The sequence below is a fragment of the Pleurodeles waltl genome, chromosome 1_2 (genome assembly GCF_031143425.1).
Source record: "Pleurodeles waltl isolate 20211129_DDA chromosome 1_2, aPleWal1.hap1.20221129, whole genome shotgun sequence".
NCBI lineage: Eukaryota > Metazoa > Chordata > Amphibia > Caudata > Salamandridae > Pleurodeles > Pleurodeles waltl.
This window is the reverse complement of record NC_090437.1, coordinates 20,655,694-20,674,683: the sequence shown is the minus strand read 5'-3', so window position 1 is coordinate 20,674,683 and position 18,990 is coordinate 20,655,694. Positions and strand designations below refer to the sequence as shown.

General features: G+C 44.3%; 1 protein-coding gene across 1 annotated transcript in view; it reads left to right on the top strand.

Annotated features, from left to right (window-relative positions):
• FBXO10 (F-box protein 10) overlaps nt 1-18,990 on the top strand; it is a 554,003-nt gene that overhangs the window by 249,822 nt on the left and 285,191 nt on the right. Inside the window, exon 4 of the mRNA XM_069235699.1 lies at nt 5,430-5,579. Coding sequence (XP_069091800.1) covers nt 5,430-5,579 — 150 coding nt within the window. The remainder of the gene's footprint in view (nt 1-5,429; nt 5,580-18,990) is intronic.

The following is an 18,990-nucleotide window of genomic DNA, read 5'->3' as shown; positions in this document are numbered from 1 at the left end:
ACGATACACAGTCGACCAGGCTGTTCTCATTGGTCTACCCTGTATCTGGATGTACTTCCCAGGGTGGCATCAATTTTGTTTTTGACATGGGATTTCCTGTCTGTGAAGTCAGACTCACTTTCCACAGTGTAATGACTGGAACAAGGAATTATGGACTCGGAGTAATGAATTTACCCAGTGTACTTTAGCAATATCATTGCTGTATCTGATAGTCAGTGATGGAGGAGGGAATTCCTCTTCAACTAAAGAGATAATTCCCACCTCCCTTCTTTCTCCTTAGTATAGAAATAGAATGAGCACCTTTTCTCCAAGACCAAACTGGTAGCCAGGAGAGGAATAGGAAGCCCAAACAGTGGCCACCATCAGCAGAACAGAGGTGCATGGCAACACATTGAGAGCACAAAGTGTAAGGTGAGGGTGTGATTCAGACAAAGGTGGGATCGGGCATGAGGTGGGTTGAGAATCTCCCCATAGTTAAAAGTATCCACAATAATCAGTTATTTTTTGGCCTAATAAGCCCTTATTATAAGTGGCTCAGTAAACGAGTTTGATTTGCCCCATCCCTGGAGTTATTGATACCGTGAATACCAATAACTCAGTGGGTGGGGAAAATCCAGCACAGTACGAGTTAGATTCTGAGGATCCCAGAATTACCAGGAAAATAGTTAATTCTGGGTCTGATTCTCCTGTATTTCCTCATTTTAGGCTTGACTTTTCATCCCCAGTTGTGGCTGTTTTTTGCAGCTGAAATTTGTGGGTGAAATTAAGAGATGCATACAAACACAAGTGATGGATGGAATGCGGAACCAATCTAACATTCACCCCCAGTCACAGATCTGGGTTTAATTCATTAATTCTTTTGCTCACCACGCCACCCCTGTTTGGACCCAACCATATGCTAATCAGTCTTGATCCTGTTCCCCATGGGAACAGTCTGACCCAAACTACCAGGCCAGGCTAGGTCCTCCCTGGACCAAAAACAAGCATCTTGCGACCGGTGTCAAGGTATCAACCTTCATCAGCCAGGCTAGCTTGAATCCAGTGGCATAGTGAGCCTGGGACCCACGCCTGGGCATACCCAGCGCACTTAGGGTGACAAAAGCAAACAAACACAAATGATGGACAGAATGCAGAATAAATCAAACGTTTACCCCAGTTACAGTTCTGGATCTTAGGGTTGACAGTACAAGAAGCTTCAACCACACTCTGAATTGAGAGACTCCAAAACAAAGATCTTTGTGTACAGAAGCACATGCCACTTGCAGCTAGTGGGGGCAACCAAAAACTGCAGACCCGCTTCCACATCACCAAGGAAGGGAGATCCCTCCTGGGATGCCGCACTGTGGAAGACCTTAGACTTGTCTTCGCTTGGCATATACTCACTGACCAAGCAAGCATGGTGATGAAGAAATTCTCCAGCCTCTTCTGAGGCCTTGGCCACCAATGAAACACACAAGCGAAGCTCAACATAGACCACACCGTCCAGCCTGTGGCGTTGTGCCACCAACGTGTCCCCTTCCACCTTAGACCTCAGGTGGAAGCAGAGCTGAAGAAGCTGGAGCAGCTGGATGTCATAGAAAAAATGACGGGCCCCACAACCCGGGTGTCCCCACATGTTGTCATTCCCAAGCTGAGACAACTGGGGACATTGCACTTCTGTGTTGGCATGAATGTCTTGAATGCGGCACTGTGCCATGAAAGACATTTAGAAACCAACAGACTACAGCATCACAGATCTCGATAGAGCACAATGGTTCTCCAAGCTAGACCTCCATTCTCTATACCACTACTTTGAACTAGACCCCACGTGTCTGTACATCACCCCCTTCTCCCACCACCTTGGCCTCAGAATGTATGAACACCTCAGTTTCAGCATCTTGTCTGCAGAGGAAGTGTTCCAGCCCACCATTAGGGAGGTGCTGCCCTGCCTCGCGGCTGTACTAAACATAAGCGATGGCATCCTCATGTATTCTAGCACAGGAGAGGATAATCACAAGCACCACCCTAGCCCACTTTGCAGACCACAGTCTGTCTCTACCCAAGGAGAAATGATCCTTCTTTGAGCAATCAGTCAAATTCTTTGATACATCTTCTCCAGAACTGCAGGAGAAGTATGGAGTTTTTTGGGTCTAGCCACATATTGTGGTCGATTCATCCCAAACTTGGCAACCTTGTTGGAACACCTAAGGGCCCTCAGGAAGACACATGTCAAATAGGAATGGACTGCACGGGCAGGGGAGGCCTTCTGACTTGGAAATAGTTGTCGATGCCAGCCCGGTTGGGCTGGGGGTCGTCCTAACGCAATAGTCAAGCTACAAGATTTGGGACCTGCTTTCATATGCCAGCAGGGCACTCACAGGGACAGAGTCTAGATACATGCAGATGGAAAGGAAGGTCCTGGCCATCCGGTAGGTTTGCCGCCTTTTTCATCTGTACCTATGCGGTTGTCGCTTCTGGGTTGTCATAGACCACAAGCCACTGGTCCCCCTCTTTGCCAGTTTGTCATGCAACCTGCCTCCCAGGGTTGAGCGATGGGCAGTCCAGCTCCAGTTGTGCAACTTCACAGTAGCACACAGGCCTGAAGCGCACAACCCTGCAGACTTCCTGCCAGGGCACCATCAGCTGAGGGAAAAGAATGAGAAGGATGAGGATGAATGGATGAATGGGCAGGAAACTTTGTTAACATGGTAGTACAAGTGTCCTGCCTGGCCTGATGACATTTGAGGACATCCAGCCAGCATGGACTTCTGTCTCAAAAGGGCGGAAGACACCCTTTGGACTGGAAGTGGAACCACTTTCTGGATGGAATAAAAGGGTGGAAAACATAAGACAAAGATGTCCTCACTCAACTATGGCACATCCGCCACGAGCTCAGCTACATCATGGATGCACTCTTGCTGAGAGGATCCTGCATTGTAATTCCAAGGACATTGTTGTCCCCGGTGGTGACTTGATACACCATGGGCACCAGGGCAAGGCCAAGACCAAGGCCAGGCTAAGGATAAACGTTTAGTTCCCAGAGATGGACGAGCTGGTGAATGAGTTAGTCAGCAAGTGTGTCCCACACCAGATCACTGTAGTCATACCAGCAGATGCCCTGGTGGTCACAAAGGACAATCTTCAGAGTCCGTGGACCCACCCCAGCATAGACTTTGGGAGCTTCTCTGATGAGAGATTCACTATAGACGTCATGGACGATCATTCAAAATACATGGTGGTGGAGGTAACTCAATCTGCAGCATTCAAGGCAGTGCTGCTGGTGCTCAAAAAGATGTTTGTACTTCCTTGTGTAATCAGAACAGATAGAGGACCTCCATTCTATGGCCTGGACTTCGCGAACTAGCTCCACAACCTTGGTTGTGCCACTGAAAGTTCACCACAGAGTGGCCCCAAGCCAATGGAGAAGTGGAACACTTCATGAGAACCTTTAACAAGACTCTAAGGATAGAAGTAGATCAAGGAGAGAACCTGGAATAGGGCCTCCAAAACGGGAGTCTCCTAAAACACAATGAATGTGCACCTGTGGCTCTCCTGTTGAAGTGACTCGCCAGGGACACCATCTGTACTAGCAATTGCTGGCAGCTGGCCATTTTAGTTGAGAAGACCATACAGGAGAAGTGCTGCAGGACCAACGTGAAAGCCAGCCAAGATTAAGAGGCCTGCAGGCCCACCCTCGGGTTAGGGGACATGACTGACACCGTGGGTAAATGTTCCGAGTACCTTTCAAAAGAACTTCATGGCAAATCACCCAGATACAGGGGGCTATGTTCACAGAGTTGCGTCAAGGGGATTCCGTGGCCCTGGAACATTTCTTGGTTCAAAAAGGCCCACAGAGCAGCACAGCTAGGCCTGACGGACACTCATCGGCCTCCATCAAAGGGGTACTGGGGTCTGCAAGGAGGTGAACTGCCTGGTCCAAGGACCCCAACCCCAAACACGGAAAGTTCAGACAAGAAAATCTCAGGATGCTTCCCTTTGCTCTGTCAGGGTAGACATTCCTAATGGAGGGCAGAGATTTTGGAGCGCACCAAGAGTTCCCAGAGAAGGTCCACACCACTGTATCGCGTAAGGCCAAGCCCTGAACCGAGTCCTCAAAGACTGTGTGGTGCAATCAAGAGCTAAGTTGAGAACTGCTGGATGACAGAGACATAGCTAAGAACTAACATGGTGAAGGCTGTGGAGTGCCACCCGACCTCTACCACCAAAAGAGTTGAGCACAACCCCAGGGGACTGGTGCTTTCGAAATGGGTAAATAAACGGGCAGTGGACCGTTGATGGCAGGACAGTGATTGTGAGTGTCTAATGTGAGTTTGTATTCGCTGGTCTCCGGCCCAATTAACCCGAGGTCCCTGCCCATTACATAGGGTACCATATGAGCGGTGGAGCCAGGCTGCCACTCCCCTAGGCAGTCAGCGGTTTCAGTGGAGACGGGAGAAGCACCAACAATAGCTCGAGAGATGCGTGGGCCATCATGTTTTCAGTTCAGGCCATCCATCCATTTTGAAGTGCATTTTCTACACCCTTCTTCAAAAAACACAGGCAGGGGAGAGAATGGTAGCAGCAACATAGCTTGAATGTGTATGGGGCTAGACATTCTTTGGTTCATTGGTCCTAGTGATGGACTGAAACAGTCTTAATCCTTTTTCCAAAGTTCTGTTATTGGCGGGAAAGGGGGTATATTGTCACCTGGAGCTTGCAGTGCTTTCTTAAAATGCAGAGAAGCACCTACCACCTCCCAGTGCATCTTTTTAACCTAAAAGTAAGTCAATGAGCCCATTGTGTTTTTATAAAGGCCTGTTGTGTGCCACTAAATGCCAGGGTTGCTGAATACCAAGGCCTCATAGTCTTGATTCTGCATCATGCCTTTTGGCCACCACACTTTGCTTACGGTTTGTTTCTCTCACCCTTCAAGGTACTTTTTTTATCCCTGTTGACTCTACCCTTGTCTTTGATCCTGTAGAGTGCTCAGTTGCCTTTTGGTTATATTTGCACTAAACAAATAACGCATATATACATCCATGCTTTCTCCCTTTGTCTCAGTTTACTTACATTTTCTTCTTCCTCCTTTAATAATGTGCCTGCCTTTGCCTGTCTTGCTCTGGGTCAAATTTTCTTGATGACAAATAAATCTGTTCCCTAAAAATGAGTATATGACCACCTTCTGCAAATACATGCCCAAACTAAGCACTGCCACCTCCTGTACATCAGGATCAGAGCTCGCTCTTTTTTACTATAAAGCACTTGTTCAGTATGGTTGGTGCTTGTTGGCCCTGTAGAGAGTGACTCAGGCTCCTTAGTAGCTAAACAGAAATTATTTAGGAGTGCATGTGTATTCCCTTCCTGTAAAGGCTGCAAGGTTAGAATAAACAAGCTTGAATTATACATAAAGGAAAATTTGTGGTAACTAATGTTTTCTCCTTCCTCCACAGATTATTATGCTAAAGAATGAAATCTTCCACTGTAAAACATCAGGAATATTTATGCGCTTGGCCGCAGGGGGCCTGATTGCAGACAACATTATTCACTCTAATGCAGAGGCTGGCGTGGATATTCGGAAAGGAGCGAACCCTCTGATACTGGTAAGTTTCTTATATATATTCTTTGCTCTCCCACCAATACACACAGACCGAGGCTTCCTGGTATTGCTTTGCAGTAGAATCGATAGGACCTCCTTGAGGTTTTTGTAGGCACAGCACCAATTCTGATTTAGTCTGTAACCACCAACTTTATTTGTCTGTTGTTTGTAACATTGTAATGAGGAACTTGTGGTAAAGAATATACCAGTATATAGAGTATGTGGGTAGGTTAATTTCTAACTTCAGAAGAGCAGCTTAATATCGACCCGGCTGACTCTCCGCTCCACCAACCCCACGGTCCCCTGTTCTACCCTCTACATTCCACACCAACATTCTACATAATGCTAAACAACAAAATCCTTCACGCAGGTACTACACACCTCTCCCTTCGAAAAAAAATTAACAACAAAAATATATCTATACATAACATACTGCATGAAAAACTGGTATACAAACCAACAACAATAATTAGAAAGACCTAACATTTACATACATTTCAAGAACAAAACATTATGTACATGCCCCCCAAAATGAAGGCGAGGATAAAATAAATGCAATTAATACCGCACAAAATCTGTCAGTTTCACAGGAACTTTCTTTGCTGTCACACTCATCATTGATACTTTCCTTGTCTACCAACACACCACTTGGGCGAAGAGTACCACTTCCTTCGCATGCTATACATGACTCATTATCATCACCGCTAGACCCTCTGAATGCTATTTCTGACCCATTAGCGTCATCATTAGACACTTGAGATCCATCCAAATTCCCCAGACTCACCATCAGTTTTTCTTAATTTCCTCCACTTACATCAAAATATGAACCTTCTACACTTCCGTCCATCGACTTATGCTTAGTCACTGATTCACCTCTAAACAAAATATTTCTCTCTCACAGCCTTACTGAACACTTCCACTTCTCGTACAGGATCCAACCACTTAGCAAACCTCTTATTAGGCACTCTACCCATTTTCACCCTCACAAGATCAGCAAGCTTTAATGTGGAATCTGACAATGTTGACTTAGAACTTCCAGCTTTTGTTTTCTTCTGATAAGTCTCCACTCGCTTCCTGATCTTGGAATCTCAGCAACACTCTTGCCTCTTAACCACCAAGGCATCAACTTCAACCAGGTCTACTTCCCTGTAACATTTCAAATGGAGATAAAACAGTAACCAAATTAAGCACCACTCTAAACGTCAATTTAGTAGTCTGTAAAGCTTTCCTCCAAGGCAATCCACTTTTCAAGATCAAGTGAAGAGATTCCTTAATAGCCCTATTGAATCGTTCCACTTGACTATTTACTAAAGGAAACTAACTCTATTATGTGAAACACCCCACCTTGTCAGGAAACTATCCAATTCTTTGTTCACAAATTGAGGCCCGTTGTCTGACACGAACTCCTCTATCCATTCTCAACAAAAAACATAATTCAAAAACTCTACAACATGATTGGCAGTAACCTTCTCCACCATTTGTAATTCAATTCCGGCCATTTAGTAAAATAGTAATTACTGCAATTGCATATGCTTCCCTACTAGATAACATTCCAAATGTCACCAATTGTATCAACTCCTAGCTTCCACCAAGGTCCTTTGGCATTGTCAGTAAGACTCACATCCACCACACACTCTTTATTGCAACTTATCACTACTCATGCAGCTTGCATCCTCTCACCCAGTTATCAACCATGCCATCAATTCCAGGCCTCCAATAAAATTCACAGATTCTCCTTTTAGGAGTAGACATCCCTATGTGACCTGCATGTGCTAACATGAAAATTGTTTTGCTCAAGCTTTGTGAAGTAACAATCTTGTCACCTCTCAAACGTCGCTAAATGGTTCTGCATGTAATTCCACCTGGTGGTATGCATTTGCTAAATCCACAGTGTAAAAAACAGTTGCACCAACCAGCGCTGAAATTAATTAATGGATATTAGGAAGAGGGTTTTTATCCACCCGGATTTCCCTATTGAGACTGGGCAGGTGCACACATAAATGAAGTTCAACAGACCCTTTTAGAGACAAAACCACAGGAGGCACCCTAGGAGAAGACTCTATGGATTCAATGATTTTCTTCTCACATAAATCATTCAACACCTCTGTCAGCTTGTCACAGTAAGCTAAGGAATCATTCCTTACTTTGTGCCTCACCGGTGGCAGAACATCTCCCTGGTTGTATATCGGGAGGAAACTATTTTTTATCATCCCAAGTGTTGGTGAATAATATTTTTCCAAAGATACTGTACCAGGCACACAAGTCTACCATCCTAGTTACTGGATTACCATCAATAAGCAACATGCATTTGGGAAAACCTTTACATTTAGTGTCAGTCACACAAAGAATGGAATTTAATTCTACACCATCCTCTTTTATCATCACATGTAACACAATTAAACCTTTTGAGATGACACAGCTCTATACACCTTGCCATAATGCCCTTTTTCTTACATTTGACACATACTTTATCCCATGCCAGACACCCCTTTACATTTCCCACATGGTATGGACTACCACAACTTAAAACAACTAACTTCGTTTTTCTTCTCATTGTTTCCATTTTCAGAGTCTTTCTTGTTCCTAGAATAGATAGCATTTTTCACCACACTGACTTCAGAACTAGTATCCTGCGACTTAATGTTCTGGCTCCTAATTTATTACAAACTTCTCATATTGTTCAATGCCCTTGGCAATATTTATAACTGCACTGAATGAGGATTCTGTTCCTTCTCGTAGTCTCTTCTGGAATTTTCTTACTCTTTGTCTTCATCTTTATTTGGTCCCTCAATACTTGTTCATAAGTAATAGTTTCAAATTCACAAGACCATGCTAATGTCCGTCACATAGACACTTAGGTGGCCATTTTGAACATGGCGGGATTGCCCGCCGCCGACCATGCTGATGATCGACAGAAGTCCGGCAGTGGCAGGCATCCTGCCATATTCCGATGCATGGAGCTTCACCACCATTGATGCCGGTGAGGCCCGCCATGCTGGCAGTGGGTGGCAGGGGTGGATGCTGCTCCGCCCTCACCGCCACATCAGTCCATACCCCGCCACATCTATAATGATGCAGTTATAGGCGTGGCAGTGTATGGAGACTCGGCGATGCCAGCGGAGCAGCATCCATGGAGTCCGTTCCCTCCCGGAGCAACGCCGGGAAACAGGTAAGTGCTGCCTGAGAGGGAAGGGGGACTGAGAGGGTGTGTGTGAGTGCATGGGGTGTGCGTGAGTGTTTGTGACTAGGGGGATGTGTGTCCAAGTGTATGAATGCGTGTGTGCATGTAGGTGTATGGGTGCATGGGGATGTGGGGGTTTGGGAGGACCTGTATGTGAAGGGGGGGTGGGGAGGGGGTGGTGAGGGGGAGCTGGGAGGCCTACACGGATATTTGGGGGAAGGAGGGTTAGGGGGTCGGTTTTCAGGGTTCGAGGGTGGGAGGTGGGAGCGGTTCTAGGGACTTTCGGGGGTGGGTGGAGGTGGTGGCAAGGGGGGCTGGCGTGTCACATAGGGGTGACAGGAATGAGTATTCCTGTCACCAGTATGCTTTCCTCCAGGGATTACCTGGCTGAGTATCACGCCAGGAAATCCCTGGTGGAAATAGGATCTTAATCCCACCACCCGTCCGGCCTCCACCGCCAGGTCGAATGTGCCAAACCTCGGCCCGGCGGTCGAGTCTGCCCTGGCAGTGAGTGGTAGTGAAACACATGCCAAGAATATGCAACATCTGAAGAAATTACAGAATAACTTTCCACATAGGGTGAGAGTATGGTGCCTATCCCCTTCTTATCCCATTATTTCATCACTATAATACCTTTACCTTCCAAACACATACAGACAGGCTTCTCAAGGGGAGAGAAACGATTCTCAAAAGCGATATATCCAGATTCCACAGATTGCATAGGGAACGCCACAAATTGAAATGCCCAATTATCTATAAAGCAAAACTGTGAGATGACTACAAGCAGGGGGAAGAAGTAAAGTACTCTCTAGGCATCTAGTTCCCCATTTCATTAGATTTACCTCCGGATGTAATAGCTATTCTGAGCATATAGCTTCTTCAAAAAACTGGCTCTGTTATTTTCTAGATCGCAGCCATCATGATGATAAACGTATCTACTACACAAACAATAAACATAAGGTAATGGTTCTCTACAAGTGTGGATTCAGCCTGTCTGTATCCAAGGAGATTCTGAATAGAGCAGCAGTTGCCTTTTCCCCTGCCCACAGGGACTGGACTTAGCTGATTGGCTCCCTGAGTCTCTGCTGCACCCCCCGTCCACCCCCCACCTGCTCTGGCTCCCTAAGTTTGTGGAGGGAAGGCCAAGACAGGCACCTCCATTTTGTGTTCCTCTGTGCATCTCCCCTGTGTCCTGATACAGGCCAGTGTTCAAGGATTGCAAAAAGACCTAGGTAAGGAGCCCAAAGATTTTTCTGGGTAAATAGTATTATTTGTTCAAAAGTGTTTGTTTTACTGTGGACTCTCTGTGTTTCAGGCAGCCTGGCCTCTTTTAAAGTGGTGTTTTTTTTTTAAATCGTTTTTGCCGTGACTGTGTGAATTCCCTTGCTAGTTTGTGCCACTCCCCCCCTCCACCCCACTTTTTTTCCCCCTCTTCTAAGTAAAAAGGCTACATACATCTTGCACAGTGTGGTTTTAGGAGACTGTTTTAATCTGTTTGTGTGATTTAAATTGTGCTTAAAAACTGTCTGCCCCCCTGTATTTTTGCCTTTAAAAAAAGCCCAATTTTAGAGTGTGCGCCCAGCACTATTGCAGTGTTTGTCTCTTAAACAATCTCCCCCTTACCTGGAAAGTAGACTCTGCTAGCTTGGAAGTGTGGATTCAGCCTGTCTGTATCCAAGGAGATTCTGAATAGAGCAGCAGTTGCCTTTCCCCCTGCCCACAGGGACTGGAGTTTAGTTAACTTGCTCCTTATATAAGTTCCTTTTGGTTGTTGCATATGCTGTTGTGATAGGTTGTTGGGAGATGGTGTTTCATTGGTTGCTAGCTCCAGGGATGCAGTTATGATTGGTGGATAGGGCTGAGATTCTGATTGGCTTTTGGTTCTAGGGCTGTGATTGGTGGATACGGCTGAGATTCTGATTGGCTGTTGGTTCTAGGGCTGTGATTGGTGGATAGGGCTGAAAATCTGATTGGCTGTTGGTTCTAGGGCTGTGATTGGTGGATAGGGCTGAGAATCTGATTGGCTGTTGGTTCTAGGGCTGTGATTGGTGGATAGGGCTGAGATTCTGATTGGCTGTTGGTTCTAGGGCTGTGATTGGTGGATAGGGCTGGGATTCTGATTGGTTGCTGGTTTTAGGGCTGGGGCTGTGATTGGTGGTCAGGAATAGGGCTATGACTGGTGATTAGGGCTGAGTCTCCCATTAGTTGGCTAAATCAGAGTTTGAAATTGGATTGGCTAGGGTTAGGACCAGCTTCTTATTGGCCAGTAGGGCTATAAAAGGCTAGGATTCAGGGTGTCTCAGCCTGGGCGTTGAGGCAAAGGGCAGAGAGGACAAGGGCGGTTGCCTGTTTGGGCCTGTTCGGGATAGGTAGGGACTAGGGCCAGAAATGCTGCCCAATTCACATATGACCATGAATGGTGTCAGCCCCTACACATCCCTCAACATGCAACCACATATTCTACAAAGGCATCCAAACCATGCATCACAAACTGACCACAGACAGATTGCATTGCCCCATCACCCAACACAATACCCTACATACAACACATATACACATACCCCACAACTACTACAGTCAAACACCTTCATTCTCACAGCAAACACTACTCTGTCCACTCCCACTAACACAACCTGCCACCACCCACACAATACAAAACTACAACATACATTTCTCTCAGTTTCAGTTTCCCAAATACACACTCTCTGCTGATACTAACCAACAACACTATCCACTGTTCGCTCCACACAGACCACCTGTCATCATAACAATGCCCAAACCCTGCCTTCAAACACATCATCTACAAACACTCTTCCCCTCTCTTCACCAATTACACACAACCATACAATCCCCACATTTCACTCCACCACACATATTACCTCTTCCGGTCATCACAACTAATACTTACTTCCCTGACACACACCCATCACCTCTTACACACCTCATACATTCATCTCCAAAACCCCATCTAACACTCAAATTCCACTTAGCAGCACTAACTCACATACAAATCCCTCACCAAAAACAACTACACCAATATCCCCTCTCATTATTCCACAAAAACAATACCGACCACAAATATCAGCACATCAAATCAATACAAACTTACATTACACTCATCATCATACCCACTCCCACCCCCAGGACTACACAAAGAATACAAATTCCATCCTATCTCCACCCCTACCCCCCACTCTTCACAAACACCTACCACAAACACCCCAACCCAGCAACTTTCATTCACTCGCCTCTCCTTCATTGCACAATTTAGAGCCTTACATCATGATCCACATGCTCCTCCACCACCCCTAACCCATACTCCATCCACACTAAACAAACGCAAACAAAATAATAAACATGCCACTCATAGCAGCCTCGCATCCCCTTGTCTGTTACATAATAAAACTACCCTACAAAAAACACTACACTCCTCATGGCTTTCTCAGCCACCAAGTCCACCACCCACCCACACACACAGACCCAACAAAATGCCTCCTTAACCTGCTGGACGAGGAACACTATATTGAAAAGCAAGACTATTGTGAGCCTCAAACAGTTATCACAACTAGCAACACTCCTGCTTCAAGCTCACATTACACTACTTACCCTTCTACTAAACAAAACAACACTACCACTAACACACCTTTTCTAAACTGGCAGCTCATAAATGCTCGATCACTCTCAAAAAACAAGCACCACATCTACGACCTGCTCACAGACACACAACCTGACTAACTATTCATTACTGAATCCTGGTTGGGAGATGACATGGCACCAGTGTTGCACAAAGCCGTTCCTCCAGGCTATATCAAACCATCACACAAAACCGTATAGGCAAGAGAGGAGGTGGACTAGCTATTATATTCAAACAGGCAATGATCCTCAGTAAACCAGACAACATCTCCATACAAGGTTGAGAAGCCCTCCTTACCAGATGCCACCCTACTCCAACTTCCTCCTGCAACTTTCTCCTCCTTTACAGACCTCCACCTAACAACTCCACTTTCCCAGATGCTTTTCTTGACACAGTCTCAAGCCTTATTACACTATACTCCAATCTATGCATTCTTGGGGATCTAAACATTTGGTTTGACAAACCCAATATGCCCCATCCAAAAGCTATCACCACTGGCCTACTCGCATTGAACCTACATCAGATTGTACACAATCCCACACACATCGCTGGTCACATCCTAGATGTCATTTTTGCTAAGCCTGAACTCGTTACTATTCATAGCATCACACCAACCACCTGGTCAGGCCACCATATGATAACTTTCCGACATACAACTCCAGAAATCAATACAACCCACAACTACTTACATACATACACCTATCGACCATGGAGCAAACTCAATTTGGATCACTTAGAAACACAACTAACAGCAAACACAGATCTAGATACAATTAATTCCGTACCAAAACTTTGAGTGGCTACAGGAAGCTTTTGATGTCCTAATACCACTCAGAAAAACTAAACACAACAAAAGAAAACCAACACCTTGGAGAAACACAGAACTTAAAAAGATAAAGCAACAAATCAGAAAGTTGCAGCGGACCTCGCTCAAAACAAACAACAGTCAAGACAAACTGCAGCTACACAAACTTAACAGGATATACAAATCATCAATCAAAAAAGCTAAAAAAAGATACTACTCAGACAGAATTCAAAATGCTCAATTTACAACCAAGGAATTTTATAAAATTCTCAATGAATTTCGAAAACCTACATGCATGGAAGGAAGTCATCCCACCACTCAAGATTTCACAAACAAATTGGCAACTCACTACACAACCAAGGCAGACACATTGGACTCCTATTTAAAACAGAAGAAAACCATTAGCACCAACCCCTTTCCTAAAATACCCTTTAAGAATAAACCATCCCAACCTCTACAGTCCTTCAGACAAATATCCCAGGATGAATTTATGGATTTGGCCAAAGCAAGCAGACCTTCTGGTTGCCCTTCTGACCCTTGCCCACCACAAATCTTCAAGAACAACCTGCTATCTACTTCTGCTGCCACACCTGTAAGAAGAATCATCAACAACTCTTTAACTTCAGGAACTTTTCCTGCATACCTGAAAAAGGCATACATACGACCTTTATTAAAGAAAACAAACCTAGACCCGCAAGACCCCAACAACTACAGACCAATCACAAATGGACCTTTCCTGGGCAAATTGATAGAAAGAGCAGCATTCGCCCAGATGTCACAATTCATTGAAGACAATTCTATACTTTCAGACTTCCAAACTGGATTCCGCCCAGGAAGAAGCACTGAATCGGCACTCATGGCAATCTGGGACGATCTTAAAAACACAGTCGACCAAAATGGAGTTGCTGCACTACTTCTCTTGAACCTCTCAGCTGCCTTTGATACGGTTGACCATGGCACCCTAACTCAAAGACTCCACGAAGCCGGCATACAAGGGATTGCTCTCGACTGGATTACTTCCTATCTTCAAAAAAGAGCGAATATCATCCACTCGCCCCCCTTCTCGTCCGAACCCTACCTCACAAAAAACCAGGGGTCCCCCAAGGGTCAATCATCTCACCTTTGCTTTTCAACATCTACATGATATCTTTACCAGAACTGATCAATGATTTCCATCTCACATGCTACAAATATGCAGATGACACACAAATACTACTTAAACTAGAAGGCCCCAAAAACATTGAAAACTCACAAATCTTCAGTTGCCTCAGAGCCGTTGATCAGTGGATGACCTGAAGCCATCTCAAACTAAATACCTCCAAAACAGAAATACTCATATGTGGTGACTGGAAAAATTATGACCCTCTGTGCGTCTGGCCTGACGATCTCGGACCACCTCCTCAATTATCCAAGGAAGTTAAAAACCTAGGAATCACCATGGAATCCAAGTTAACTATGAATGCCCAAGTAGACAAATTAGCATGCACAAGCTTCATCACCTTAAAGACTTTACGACTCATCTTCCCCCACCTCAGATTTCCACACAAGGTGCAAGCTACTATCTCGCTTGTACTATCCAAACTGGATTATGCCAATAGCCTCTACCATGGATCATCTCTATCTGTTATGAAAAAACTACAACGTATCCAGAATTCCGCAGCCAGGCTACTTCTACATAACAAGCCGCAAGCCCACATCTCCCCTGCCTTGAGAGCACTACACTGGTTACCCGTTGCCAGAAGATGCACTTTCAAGCTGCTTTGTATCACCCACAAAGCTATACATGGAACAGGACCGCTTTTTATCAGAAAAAAAATTACCAAATACATCCAACAAAGAACCCTCTGCTCAAGATTGGCACCCCGCCTTAGAACACCACCATACAAGAAAAAGACTATAGGTGGTACATCCTTCTCCGTCCAAGCAGCCAAACCATGGAATTCATTACCCCCAACTATAAGAGCCACAGATAACTTTCTTGTCTTCAGAAAACTACTCAAGAGTTGGCTCTTTCCTTCATAACCACCTTTTTCAAACAACTATGAACTGCATATGCCTATGTGGCTAAATATTTTTTTTAGATTATATGTATATTTCTATTTATTTATAGTTTCTTTGGAAAATATGTATTGCTACTATGTCATAACAATAAAATACACACACACTCTTTAAACCTGTCTGACTAAGTATTTTTTACCCATGATTCTAATTATGTATTGTATGTGCATATGTGTGTGAATTCGTGTGTGTGTGTGTGTGTGTGTGTATATATATATATATATATACATATATATATATATATATATATGTGTGTGTGTATGTATGTGTATATGTTGTTTCTGTGCTTGGCATGTTCGTGGATCATTATATGGCTCCTGGGTGGGTTGTTATATTAGATATCTATGAATTCCTGCTCTCATCTTATCACACTTATCTACTCATCACTCTTATGTCATGTCTCTATCAAACTATCCTCCATTCTCACTCTGACTCATCCCAAATCCCTTCTACCACTTTCATCTCCTAAATATCTCTGCCTAAGCTCTTCCCTCCACCTCCACATCTAACTCACCAAACCTCACTCTACCTCTGTGACCTCCCACACAACCCTACTAAATTCTCCTGCATTCATCTCACCCTACTACTATGCTCTCCCTAACCCTTCCACATACTCTTCCCCCTCCGCCCCCCTTTACTCATCCCAAGCCTTTGTGTTGAGTAAATGAAGGATATACTCCCAATTAACACTTCTGGATTTCTTTCCTCCTCCACCCCTCCATTTCTCCAGTCAATCTAACTAACAAACTCTCATATCTGCGGCTCAAATTAACTCATAATAATACTAAAACTGTACTCATTATTTAACAATACTAATCCATCACTAATTCTTGTTGGGTTCCGGAGTAGCGTGCTACTCATCGAAAAATGCTTCGACGCCTCGTCAGGGGTAGTAAGCGCTATATAAATACGATTACAATTACAATTACATTGTATAGTAAAATATGGACATACCATTATTTGTATTGGAGCGTTTATTGACCTACTAAACTAAGAGGCAACGTTACTTTAAAAGGTGGTAAACTAATTATTACATTCCACTCACTGTATACACCCCCTTATAAGGAAAGCCCTATTCTTTTCACTTACCTGATACGCAGCTCGAGTATCGTAGGTTATATTCCTAACCTGCTTCCCGGGTGAAATTCATCTGTTTTAAACCTCCGATCACATGGTATAAGGTTATCCAGGTGTTACGTATAACGTGCCCCTAATAATATGTGTATTAGCATGGCGCATTCGTACTAGTCACCATCTTGAAATAGGATAACACACTCTGTAATGTAATAACTCGCTCGGCTTGTGTGCCGGCAAGAGACAAACTCTACTTCCATACAGGTCGAAAAGAAAAGGAAACAAACCTTAGAGGTAAAAAATATTCCTTAAAAACTTATGGCATATAGAGTCATTATCCTCCTCAGATGGAACGATGTCATTATGAAATTAATGGAGGCCTCAGACAGGAGAGAACGAACAAAAGAAAACTGTCGGCATCTTGAAAGGGAGCCTGTAACCTCCTACTCATATTCTGCAGATAGAGCCAATGGGTATGTTAACGCGTCCTTTTATGTCAATTTTATACACATTAGGACTCGTTTTAGGCCAATGAATCTTGTGACCCAGTGGTGAGACACCGTAGGACGAGATAACTGATCAATATGTCAAGCAATATATCAATAATGTCATCAATATTCACCACCACAATACACTTTACTTTAGTTATAGGCATTAATCAAATTGTTGACGCAACCATGACCTTTCAGTCATGAATAACCACACCTTTTGTTAGAATTTTATGAATTTTATTCCCTATTGATTACAATCTACTAGCAAAAGTGTCAATCTCAAAACCAAGAAACATAAGAGCATAGTCACAATATGGCAACTGTGATAAGATTTCATTAACCCCTTCGCTGCCAGGCCTTTTCCCCCTCCTGTGCCGAGCCTTTTTTTGGCTATTTGGAGCAGTTCGCGCTTAGGCCCTCATAACTTTTTGTTCACATAAGCTACCCATGCCAAATTTGCGTCCTTTTTTTCCAACATCCTAGGGATTCTAGAGGTACCCAGACTTTGTGGGTTCCCCAGAAGGAGGCCAAGAAATTAGCCAAAAAACAGTGAAAATTTCATTTTTTTAAAAAAAATTGGAAAAATGGGCTGCAGAAGAAGGCTTGTGGTTTTTTCCCTGAAAAGAGCATCAACAAAGGGTTTGCGGTGATAAAATCACCAGCTTCCCAGCTTTCAGGAACAGGCAGACTTGAATCAGAAAACCCAATTTTTCAACCCAATTTTGGCATTTTACTGGGACATACCCCATTTTTACGATTTTTTGTGCTTTCAGCCTCCTTCCAGTCAGTGACAGAAATGGGCATGAAACCAACGCTGGATCCCATAAACCGCAACATTTCTGAAAAGTAGACAAAATTCTGAATTCAGCAAGGGGTAATTTGTGTAGATCCTACAAGGGTTTCCTACAGAAAATAGCAACTGAAAAAGAAAAATATTGAAATTGAGGTGAAAAAAACATCAATTTTTCTCTAAGTTTTACTCTGTAACTTTTTCCTGCAATGTCAGATTTTCGAAAGCAATATACCGTTACGTCTGCTGGACTCTTCTGGTTGCGGGGATATATAGGGCTTGTAGGTTCATCAAGAACTCTAGGTACCCAGAGCCAATAAATGACCTGCACCCTGCAGTGGGTTTTCATTCTATGCCGGGTATACAGCAATTCATTTGCTGAAATATAAAGAGTAAAAAATAGCTATCAAGAAAACCTTTGTATTTCCAAAATGGGCACAAGATAAGGTGTTGAGAAGCAGTGGTTATTTGCACATCTCTGAATTCCGGGGTGCCCATACTAGCATGTGAATTACAGGGCATTTCTCAAATAGACGTCTTTTTTACACACTGTCTTACATTTGGAAGGGAAAAATGTAGAGAAAGACAAGGGGCAATAACACTTGTTTTGCTATTCTATGTTCCCCCAAGTCTCCCGATAAAAATGATACCTCACTTGTGTGGGTAGGCCTAGCGTCCGCGACAGGAAACGCCCCAAAGCGCAACGTGGACACATCACAGAAAACAGACCTGTTTTTAGCAAAGTGCCTACCTGTAGATTTTGGCCTCTAGCTCAGCCGCCACCTAGGGAAACCTACCAAACCTGTGCATTTCTGAAAACTAGAGACCTAGGGGAATCCAAGATGGGGTGATTTGTGTGGCTCGGACCAGGTTCTGTTACCCAGAATCCTTTGCACACCTCAAAATTTGGCTAAAAAAACACATGTTCCTCACATTTCTGTGGCAGAAAGTTCTGGAATCTGAGAGGAGCCACAAATTTCCTTCCACCCAGCGTTCCCCCACGTCTCCCGATAAAAATGATACCTCACTTGTGTGGGTAGGCCTAGCGCCCGCGACAGGAAACACCCCAAAGCGCAATGTGGACACATCACAGAAAACAGACCTGTTTTTAGCAAAGTGCCTACCTGTAGATTTTGGCCTCTAGCTCAGCCGCCACCTAGGGAAACCTACCAAACCTGTGCATTTCTGAAAACTAGAGACCTAGGGGAATCCAAGATGGGGTGATTTGTGTGGCTCGGACCAGGTTCTGTTACCCAGAATCCTTTGCAAAGCTCAAAAATTGGCTAAAAAAACACATGTTCCTCACATTTCTGTGGCAGAAAGTGCTGGAATCTGAGAGGAGCCACAAATGTCCTTCCTCCCAGCGTTCCCCCACGTCTCCC